Source organism: Chrysochloris asiatica, unplaced genomic scaffold, assembly GCF_000296735.1.
Source record: "Chrysochloris asiatica unplaced genomic scaffold, ChrAsi1.0 scaffold00079, whole genome shotgun sequence".
Taxonomy (NCBI): domain Eukaryota; kingdom Metazoa; phylum Chordata; class Mammalia; order Afrosoricida; family Chrysochloridae; genus Chrysochloris; species Chrysochloris asiatica.
This window is the reverse complement of record NW_006408597.1, coordinates 11,894,503-11,905,523: the sequence shown is the minus strand read 5'-3', so window position 1 is coordinate 11,905,523 and position 11,021 is coordinate 11,894,503. Positions and strand designations below refer to the sequence as shown.

Sequence of the window (11,021 nt, the reverse complement as noted above, 5' to 3'; positions counted from 1 at the left end):
ATGGCAATGAGATGATATACGATGGAATGAATGTAAAACTAAAGTTCTCTCATGTAAACGATCATATAATTCACAATAAAACATTAAAAAAAAAAAAAAAAAACCAACTGAGAGGGAAGGAGTCTTCACCTTAAGGATCAAGCCTATCCCCTCAGTTCACAGGGTGGATAGGGACGGGCAGCTAAGACACTGGCTACCTAAAATGGCAGGGGCGGGGGGAGAGGAGCTATAAAGGCACAAAATGACTGGCTTACATATTTCCAAGAGGAAGTTTCATTTCAGAGCAAAGGGGGGATGGAATGTAGAATCCCTATTGAACAGTTTTCATCTTGTCTAGATGGGTCTGGTGAAAGGAGATGGAGATAGGATTCTTTCAATTCAATAGTAATTGTTGTCATGACTAACTGAGATGGACCCCTAACCAATAGGATTCCTGGGCTTGGACTCCTTCCTAAACTTCCCCTGAATATCTTTAACTCCACTGGATGGAGCAGTGAGACCTGTGTGTGGGTCAGAGAAGTGAGTAGTCACGTATAGAAGCACAAGTCCTAGAAAAAGCAGAGGAAGTGAGACGTGTAAACAAAGAATCAAGAGAATTGAAGCTGAATATGTGCACCACACCTTTTATACCCACTTGGAAATTTGAATAGCCACTTTTTCCCAGTTGCTGTCTCTGAGAGTAGAAAATTTTCCAAGAAACAAGACTACCACCGTATCCTCCCCAAAGCTTTGCAAGAACATCCCCACCCCCAATGCCTAGCTCACCTAGGGCTGGGGTGAGATAAGTTGGTAGCATTTTCCCCAGGACTCAAAGCCACAGTATTTCTGAGATTGGGCAGCCCCCAGAGAGATCTCAGCAGCTTCATCTGGGCATACACACCACAAAGTTCCACAGGGCTCCAGAACAGCTTCATGAGTTTAATAGCTACTTTCAGTAAGACTATATCTGACACCATCTGGACTGACTCCCTGAGACTAGAGCGTTTCTATTCCACTATTGTCATTTACGGTAGGCTCCCAATGTGCTGGTTATGAAGGTTCACCTCAGCTGGCACTTGGCCACCACAGGCTGCCCAGATCAGGCACAAAGTCAGAGGTTTGAACTCACAAGGTCACTATCAGTAGGAACCGACTTGATGGCATATAACAACAACAAGAAGAGGCAAGAGAAGTTGTGGATCTTTCCCAGGGGGTGGGAGCTGGGAAGTGGGGCACAACCTGAGTGTTTCACACATTAACATCTCCTTGAGGAAAGACATTGTGATTTATGTGAACACAGACTTGTTACCCATTCTGGGACGTTTATGATAGCAAAAGGAGAAGCTAGTACTAATTATTCTGGGACAGCATAATCCAGGGTTGGTCTGAGCAAACCTAATGCTGACAGATTAAATAAGAGAATCAGTAATCAGTCATTACGGTTTCTCACTCATTTCTGATCCTCCCTTACAAAATACACATGTCACCAGAGCAGGTCAAACTGTCGACTTCTGGTGGGAAAACTGAAGTTAGCAGGTCACAAAAGTAGATCTCCTTGGTCTCTCTGAGGCAATCCCACTTGTACAGTCTGTCCCATTGGTTGGAGCTCAAAACAAAAGAAAATCCAGTTGAGAGTTCTTATTACATGGGGAGAGCCATGACCTCGGGGTGGGTACACAGATGGTTCAGTTAATTATTAAAAAGGCACTCACAGGAGGTACAGCAGTGGGGAGTGATTCCTCATATGCATAGAAAATTGAAAGGGGTGGATGTGTGAGAGAGAGCAAAGAGGCAAAATACAAGCAGGTGAGCACGTAATTCCATATTTGGCCTGCAGGGGGCAACATCTCCCTAGCACAGATTACACCAAGTCCTTAAGAGATAATGCAGGTAACACCACATTTAATTGGCCAAGAAATAAAGGGTTAGTTATTGTTTTTTTTAAATCGGATTAGTATATTTCAGTAAGCAATTTTCACCTCTAAGTATCTTCATATAACGAGGAGGTTGCTCCTTTTCTATCTACAACAGTAGATACATAGTGAGTTTTTAACAAATAAATACTTAAGGATTAATCAGCTGAAGCATAGGAAGGACAGGGTGGGAATACGAGGAGCTGTGCATGAAAACCACTTTCCTTTCTGGGTGACAGCTTGTCTGGGGGCAGCGGAGGGCATGTTTGAAAATTTCCAAAACATCCTTCCCAAGAGCAAGCCATTAATTTAATTCCTTAAAAAACAATAAATAAATAAGTGATCTTAGTTTTATGTCTCCCCCTGATTTCAGAACCCATGACACATACATACTTGAGAAATGAGTTCAGGGTTATGTAGGTGTACATGTTTAAAACTTTGACATTGATGCACAGCCCTTTTAGACACATTGTTTCTGGTCTCATTCCCACTCCACCTAGACTCTGCGGAGACTGGCTGTCCCTGCCACTGAGAAGGGGCCATGAAGGTGGGTCTCAGCAGGCAGCCCTGGGCACAGAGCAGGCAGCCCAACAGCAGGCATTCTCAGAGGCCATGGTGTTCCTTTTCATTTTGTAACCAGATAAGGTAGAGACTGCAGGCACCGAGAGGTCAGCACCTTCTCCGGGCTTCCCTGTAGCCTCAGATTCACCAGTGTTCCAAGCTTCAGAGAGCACCTGTAACTCCACTAGAGCCCCTCATCATGTGAGTCTCAGGTAGACGCTTTTGCTGGAGAATCGGACAAACATTGGCAGCTGCAGAGGGGAGAGATGTGGGAAGAGCAGGCCAGACTTTTCTGTCCCTGGCTGAGGAACACAACCCCTGGGAAGCGGCAATCATCCACAAGAGCTGCAAATGGGAGTTTCAGCTTCATCTACAATGGCTCATGGCCGTGTTACGTCTAGACTCCCCACCTGACAAGAGTTCATGGTGACATTATTTCACAGCAAAGTCTCTGGGAGAAGAGAAGGCAGCAAGGCGAACAAAGCAGCAGATGTTGGGAAGAAGACATCTGAGACCACACAGACCAGCAAGGTCACCATAGCCAGAGGCAACTGAGTCCCAGCAGACAGATCCCGCTACCTTCTTCCATTGCCTGAGCTGGAAGCCACCCTTGGGAGAGTCCTCTGTGTCTTTGTTAAGCCCAAGGCCCTCAGGTCCATGAAAGGGATATAACAAGGTCATACCACCCTCCTTGGGTGCGGAGGCTGTATGTGGCTGAGGTCACCTAAGAAGCAGGAGCATCGTGGGTGGTACTATGGTGAATGTGGGGTGCTGTGAGCCCAGAAGTTCCTTCCTAGGTTCCTTTCTCAGCTGTCCAGTGAGTGTCAGATGCAAAGAAAGGGCTGGGATCCCAGGGTCTAAGAGGTGGGGGCAAGGCCTTTAACAGGAGGACCAGGGGCAAGCCAGCAAGGCCACACAGAGAGAGGCAGAGAGGTGAGGTAAGCACAAGAGAGGGTTGTTGTCTTCACCCAGAGTGGACCCTGCCTGCCCACACAGTTCTCCCTCTCCACCCCACCCCTACCCAAAACCATCACCACAAACAACCAGGTCCCCTCCTTACCTCTCCATGGCATGAGGCACCCCAGCATGGGCCTGCATGGGCCTAGTATAGACACAGGGTGTGGGAGGGTGTGAGGGTGAGGTTGGCCCCCAGAGGGAGCAATAGTTCAGACGAGGGGCAGCCCCCCCCAGATAGCCAAGGGGAGTCAGGCGGGTCAGGCCTCCCTTTGTACCCCTTCCCCTATCCTGGGAGAAAGACTTGAGAAGCAAAAGAGGGGCCCCATCACTTTCCACCCCGGGGAAGCGCAGTGGGCACTCCAGGCTGGGTGGCCATGATGTGGTAGATGGATTCCCGGAAGCGCTGGTCTCGGCTGAGCCGCTTGGCCACCTCCTTGAGCTCCTCCATGTTGTTGGCTTCTAACTGGGAGGTCATGAAGGACTGGGATGGCTTCACTGGGGAAACAGTGGCCTAACCAGTGTGAACAAGCCTTCCTGCCACCAAGGCCCCACTGGTCCCAACACCAACCATAGTCAGGGCTACGCACACCCGCTTCAGCCCCTGGGCTTCCCCCCATCCCCTTTGGTCCTTGGGCTCCCACATCCTGTGAGGAAGCCAATGTGCTGAGAATTCTGGCTGTGCAGGGCCAGCCCTCAGTTTCCCCAACCAGCCCTGCCCTGCCTGACCACAGACGGCGCACTCACTGTCGTTCCAGGAAGTGCTAGAGCGGCGCCGGTGGAAGCGGCAGCTCTTGATGCGGCGCGTGGCCGCCTTGTGGATGTACACGGAGTTCTTCATGATGACCGGCATCTTGGCCTCCAGCTCGGCGTTCCGGATGCACTCCTCGAAGAACCCTGCAGGACAGACCCAGAAGGACGTGCACCACTGCTGCGGCCCCTCTCTCAGCCCCTCCCAAGGACCCGGGCGGGGTTGAGTGGGAAATCTTGACCCCATCCCTAGGGAGACCGAAACCACCTTTGCCCCTTAGACCACAATCTGCAACCGTCTTGCTGAGAACACAGCCCCGAGCTTTTGAAAAAGTGAAGAAACTAGGCTTTTCCCTCAGTTCCCAGCCCACAACTAACAACCCAAAGAAAGTGATTGTAATGGAGGCCTGCAGGCAGGTGTCTCGGAAGAAATGGTGCCAATATGTATTAAGTATCTGTTGTTGTTGTTAAGTGCAGTCATCGAGTTGATTCTGACTCAAAGTAACCCTGTATAGGATTTCCGAGGAGTAGCTGGTGGGTTTGAACTGCCAACCTCGTGATTCAAACCGACCTTGCAGTTTAGTGTTTATCCTACAGTGCCACACCAGGACTCCTAATACACACCTAATACACATCAATCCTGTGTTGGACCCCAGGGCCTCTTCTCAGCACATTGGGTCAGGGCTTACTTTTCAGATGGCTCACGTCGGCCCGCATCCTCTCCTCCTTCTCCTTGTTCCGCACCTTTGAGTTGAGCCCTTGTTCCAGGCTCCTCAAGGCCCCCTCTGCCTCCCGTAGACGCCTCTCCAAGTCCATGCGGACTTTCACCTCAGCCTGAAGGGAGAGGGAGTTGGTCTTAGGGAGCAGTTGCCACCTCCCCAGGAACCCTTCCCTGGTCATCCCTGGATCAAATGGGCTTTCTTGCCTCCAGACTTAGATGGGAGTTACCACATCCTGCCTCCACATCTTACTCCCTACCAGGAGGCCACAGCTTTGGTCCTGCAACCAGCAGGTATCTAGCAATGATGGCCCACCAAAGGGTCAGAGGCAGGCTTGCTGACCTCCTCAAACAGCTTCCACTGCCTACACCTAGCCACCTGGGGAGAAAGGCAGCTGCCTGGTAATGTTTGGGGGTCAAGGGCCCATCTCCAGGTGAGGGAAGGATACCCGCTGTAGCACACACAGGCCCCAGCAGGCCTGGGCCAACACCTTGAGTTCCCGCTCGGCCTGCTGTTTCTCTGCAGTCAACTCCTGCAGTGAGTTCTGTAGCGCCTGGGATTGGCTTGAGTAGAACTCACGTTCCTCCTCCAGGGCCCTTGAGCGCTCCTCATTCTCCTTCATCCTGCAAGTCAGGAGCAGCCCCTCTCAGAAACCAGTTTAGAGGAACCCTGAGGTCCAGACACTGTAAGCCCGAACACTTCCTGGATCTCGTCACCCAAGTGATGAGAGGGAAGGTGTGGTCAGTGTCCTAGGTTAGGATACCAGAGTCTGACTCTAGGACTTGCTAGCTCTGTGACCTCTGTGACCCCTGAGCCTCAGTTTCCTCATCGGTGAAAAGGGGCTAAGTGTATCTGCCCAGGCAATCACCAAGCATTGCTATGAAGGCCTGGTTCACACCATTGCAAGAGATTATTATCAAATCAGTATTAAGTGCTTCGCTATTTGGCTGGCAGAAAACTGAGTTCTAGGCAAAAGGAAGTGAGTGGCCTATGTGGTCACTGGCAACTGAGTCCAGGTGTCTGTTTGAGGCACGTTATCAGACCGCAAGCTAATCATGGACTCGGGAGTCTCGGCCACCTCACCTCTTGTCTGCCAGGAGCTTCTCCTCTAAGAGCTGCTGCATCTTCTCTTCGATCTGCCTTAGATTGCTGTGAAGCCCTCCATTGGGAGAGGACTCCTCACTCTGACTAGCCAGAGTCTGCAGTTGGTTCTCGTTCTCCTCCAGCATTTCCAGGGTTTTCTTCTTCTCTATGGAGAGTTCCTAGAGTCAGGAAGGAAGGAAGGAAAGAAGATGAAGAGCCCAGTTGAGGTTCTCCAACATGACTGCCTCCGTTTGCCTTCCAGTTCCAGGGAGAGAAGAGACAGAAAGGCAGAAGGAAGAGGATGGGCAAAGAATGGTATAGAAGAATGAATGATCTTGGCTTCCTGGGGGCACAGTGGTTTGGAGTAGGGGTTGGGGGATTTGTGTGCAGAATGCAGGGGACAGCAGAGGGAAGGTGGGACCACAGGAGAGGAGGGGTTGGGACCAGAGCTGGCACTTTCTTTCCATGCTAAGGAGTTGGTATTTGTCCTCAGCACAAGCCACCTCTGTCTCTCCTCCCAGTTTCTATGGTATTAAATGAAGGTGACCTGGTGATTCATTTCTTTTCATGCTCAATTGTGCCTGCGAGCAGCTAAGTGAATGAGCCACAAGAAGGAAGCACCCCTAACCAGTCCTCCATCTGGTATAAAAATGTAAGCACTAAAGGAGAGAGATTTCCTGATGCCACAGTCATAGCATCTGGGTTTGGAAATTCCTACGTTGGATCGCACGTCCAGGTTGGAGTCCCCAAAGGTTCACAGACAAGAAACCCATTAGATCAGCCTCCCTTCCTTCCCCATTCCCTTTGCAGATAATTCTCTTTGGAAACAACAGTGGAAAAATCTGTTTCACATGGCTCACCAATCAGCCTCCCAGTCAAGCACCCCAGCAGTGGCCCCTCACCTCCAATGTCTGCTGCAAGGACTCCGTAAAATGCCTCAGCTCCTTTTTCTCTTGCTCCACACCCTTGAGGCATCTTGCTGTCAGCTCTAGCTCTCTGCAGGGATAGAGAGCTGAATATGGTAGTGCCCACCCACTCCCAACTCCTCCACAGACAGAAGTCTTCTGCTTCACTTCCTGTTACAGGTCAGAGTGCTCTTAGAGGGCAGCCCCTCTTCATCCTGGACCCCAACAGCAGCTGTAGGGGCCCCAGCCCGAGAGAAGCAGATGTTGGCACAGTAGAGTTGAAGTGATTTGCTCCAGGTATATGTGCATCTGTCAGTTGGGACAGACCCAGGGCTACCCACAGGCAGAGGGGTGTCCTGGAGGAGAAGCAAAGGGACCCTGTCCTCATCCCTGTAATCCCTACACAAGCTCCGGCTAAAGCCAAACTTTTTCTGTCACAGACACATGGCTGAGGCCTTTCTCAGGGGTGACAAACTCCTTACTGCCTTCTAACAAACCTTGGGCACCTCAAGGCTTTGCTCCTGTTTCCTAGCCTCCTGCTTAGAATGCCTTTCCCTTCTGCCACACTGCAAGGCCCAGCTCCATCTAACCTCTTATCGAGCCTACATGGATCATATATATTTCTGAATTCCTGAAATGGAGGAAATTTGCACTGTGCCTGGTAGCACTGGATTACGCAAGGGGCTTCAAAAAAATGGAATTTCCCCAGGAACTTTTTGTAGCCCCCTAGTATTTTATTGTGTTGATGTTTCCTACGTGAGAGCTCAGGTTTCCCAAGCAGGCTATAAGGTCCTCAGGGGAGGTAACTTGTCTTCTACTCCAGGGTCTGGCACAATGCTGACAGCTGAGGAGGTGCTTGGCAATTCCCTAGGTCAGATCCTCTGAATGTCACTCTCCTTTTAAAAGAGTATTGCATGAAAATTCGTTCTGAACTGTCACTGAGGATCAGGGATGATGACCACTATCAGCACTACCCAGAGCAATAAATAGTTGGGGAGGCTTTTTTAAAATACACCTTCAATTCAGTAGAATGGCAGACCATACATGGAACTAAAGATCCCACGTGCCATCATTAGCCAAAATGTGAAAGGGCTGTGTAGGAAAAGTGGGGGATATTGGGGTCTTGGCAGTGGCACCTCTAGGACAACTGGATCCTGTCTGGCCTTGGGTAAGGAAGGCTTTCAGGAAGGTGGGAGGGGCTTGTTACTGAGGAGGATGCCTGTCTGCACATACTCCTCAGTGGGTAGTGATGTGAATGAGAGTCCACAGCTACTTCTGGACACAACCCAAGACCTAAAGCATTGAAAACATAGCCCCAAACCAAGTCCTCTGCTAGCGAGTATCCCCTGGGCGAGGCCCCTTCAGGTCTGACCAATATGGGCTCAGTACACCCTAACCCAGATGTGCCCTCCTTCCCATCCCCTCCCGGGCCAACTCCACCACCTCTTGATCTGCTCCTGCTCCATTCTCAGCTCCTGCACCACCTCCTCAAACTGCTGCTTCTCAGCTTCCAGCACCTGGTTAAGGCGCTCAAGCTCCTGGAGTGAATCAGAGAGGGAGAGAAGAGTCAGTCACAGGCAGTAAAGTGTCACTGGATTGAACATAGTCTGAGGCATGCACCGAACCAGACTTTTAACAAGACCTGAGGAGCTCTGGTCCCCACCTGCCACCACCCCATAACACAACCTCAGTAAAACAAAACCTGTGATGAGTATGTCCTGTTAAAGAAAATAATAACATCTTCAGCGTGTTGAAGGTGGGTTTAGAAATAACCCTAGCATTATTTTCCTCCAATTGCATGATTATGGATGTCTACTACATTGGAAAATTTCATCCACTAACACCTGATTGGAAGAGATGCATATTTTGCCCATTCCAAAGAGAGATGATCCAACGGAATGTGGAAATTATTGAACAATATGATTAATATCACAAGCAGTCAAATTTTGTTGAAGATCACTCAAAAATGGTAGTAACAGCACATTGACAGGAAACTGCCAGAGGATCAAGCCAGATTCAGAAAAGGACATGGAACTAGAGATATCATTGCTGACATCAGAAGACTCTTGAAAGTAGAGAATACCAGAAAGATGTTTATGCTTTATTGGCTGTGCTAAGGCTTTCAACTGTTTGGATCATGACAAACTATGGATAACATTTCAAAGAATGGGTTTTCCAGAACACCTCACTGTGCTCATGAGGAACCTGTACATAGACTAAAAGGCAGTTATTAGAGAAGAACAAAGGGACACTGAATGGTTTAAAATCAGGAGAGGTGTGCACCAGATTGTATGCTTTCACCATACTTATTCAATTCATATGCTGAGCAAATAATACAAGAAGCTGGGTTATATGAAGAAGAACGTGGCAGCAGGATTGGAGGAAGACTCATCAACAACCTGCAATATGCAGAGGATACAACCTTGCTTTCTGGGAGCGAAGAGGACTTAAAATACTGATGAAGATCAAAGACCACAGCCTTAGGTATGGGCTGTACTTCAATGTTATGAAAACAAAAATCCTCACAACTGGACCAATAAATAACATCCTGATAAGTGGAGAAAAGATTGATGTTTCAAAGACTTCATTTTACCAGGATCCACAATCAATGCTCAATGTAGCAGCAGTCAAGAAATTAAATGACATATTGCAGTAGACAAATCTGCTGCAAAAGACCTCTTTAAAGTGTTCAAGTGTAAAGATATTAGTTTGACAATTAAGGCGCGCCTGACCGAAGCCATGGTATTCCAATCGTCTCGTATGCATATGAAAGTGAACAGTGACTAAGGAAGACCGTAGAAGAATCAATGCATTTAAATTATGGTGTTGGAGAAGAATGTTAAAAGCACCATGGATGGCCAGAAGAATAAATAAATCTGTGTTGGAAGAAGTACAGCCAGAATGCTCCTAAGAAGCCAGGATGGCAAGCAAGACTTTGTCTCTCACACTTTGGACATGTTATCAGGAGGGAGCAGTCCTTGGACAAGGGTCTTATACTTGGTAAAATGGAGGGCCAGTGGAAAATAGGAAGACCCCTCAATAAGATGGGTTGACACAGTGGCAGCAGCAATGGCCTCAAACATAGTAACTGTGAGGATGGTGCAGTACCAGGCAGTATTTTGTTATATTATGCACTGAATCAGAATCAACTGGATTGCATCCAACAAACAAACAAAAAAACACCCTAAGGGAAATAATGTTAAGGTGCTTGACTGTATTATGGATACTGGTTTCCTTTGCCTACTATTTTAAAATAGACACTTGAGTGGAATAGAAAGGAATATCAGGAAATATTGGTTACAGAAAGCTTGTAAGCCCATCTTCAGCTGATTGGAATACTTAAAAGGGGTTCTAGGATTGCCCAGTGAAATAGGTTGCTTGCAGAGGCTTTGTAGTGTATAGAACCTTCTGAGGTGGGACATTCCCACTTGAAAGGACATGCAGACCAAACCAGATAAACAGAATATACTTCCTGAAAGAAAGACCAGCAGGAAAAAAACAAAAAATTAAAACAGCAGATTGGCCATTACAAGAACAAGCAAGCTATCCACCTGGGACCCATCAAGGGCAAGCCATTAAGTCCCTTCAGGACAAACTCCTTTCCAAGACTGAAACTCAAAGGGAACTCACGAACAGCTTATAAGCTTGCTGGTGACCACGTTGTTCTAGTTGTGAATGGAAGTGGGGGAAAGGCAGTAATAAAGATGTGGGCTGAGTTCCATAGACTCCTGGTCATCTCCATAGACTCTGAGATGAAAGGGAGCAGAGGAAAAGCTGGGTGGTCTGAAATTTGGGGAGACCTGGGAACTCCTGAGCCCATGGACCCTGACCCTAGCCACAGTGGGCTAGAGCTGAGAGTGAAACATCCAGCTGATATGAAGTGGAGGGAGATGCGCAAGAACACCCAAACTTGCAGATAGGACCCATTTGACCTAGCTTCAATGCCTTGATGATCAGAACTTGAATAGAGAAGATAAAGAAATTTGATACAGGAAACAAGTGTAAATTGCTACAATTTGATGAACTTGACCTTTATTTATGGATGTAGGACCTCAAAATAAACCAAGAGGGAAGGAGTCTTCACATCAAGGATCAAAGCCTATCCCCTCAGTACACAGAGTGGTAGATGAGACACTGGCTATCTAAAATGGGGGGGG

At 48.3% G+C, this 11,021-nt stretch overlaps 1 protein-coding gene across 1 annotated transcript in view; it reads right to left on the bottom strand.

Moving 5' to 3' along the window:
* Window positions 1-3,666: 3,666 nt before the first annotated feature.
* PLEKHD1 (pleckstrin homology domain containing, family D (with coiled-coil domains) member 1) overlaps window positions 3,667-11,021 on the bottom strand; it is a 44,317-nt gene continuing 36,962 nt past the window's right edge. Inside the window, exons 7-13 of the mRNA XM_006865584.1 lie at window positions 8,308-8,402; window positions 6,862-6,955; window positions 5,960-6,138; window positions 5,367-5,499; window positions 4,847-4,991; window positions 4,155-4,304; window positions 3,667-3,905 (exon numbers count right to left, since the gene is read on the bottom strand). Of these exons, the coding sequence (XP_006865646.1) occupies window positions 3,736-3,905; window positions 4,155-4,304; window positions 4,847-4,991; window positions 5,367-5,499; window positions 5,960-6,138; window positions 6,862-6,955; window positions 8,308-8,402 (966 nt within the window). The 3' untranslated portion in view covers window positions 3,667-3,735. The remainder of the gene's footprint in view (window positions 3,906-4,154; window positions 4,305-4,846; window positions 4,992-5,366; window positions 5,500-5,959; window positions 6,139-6,861; window positions 6,956-8,307; window positions 8,403-11,021) is intronic.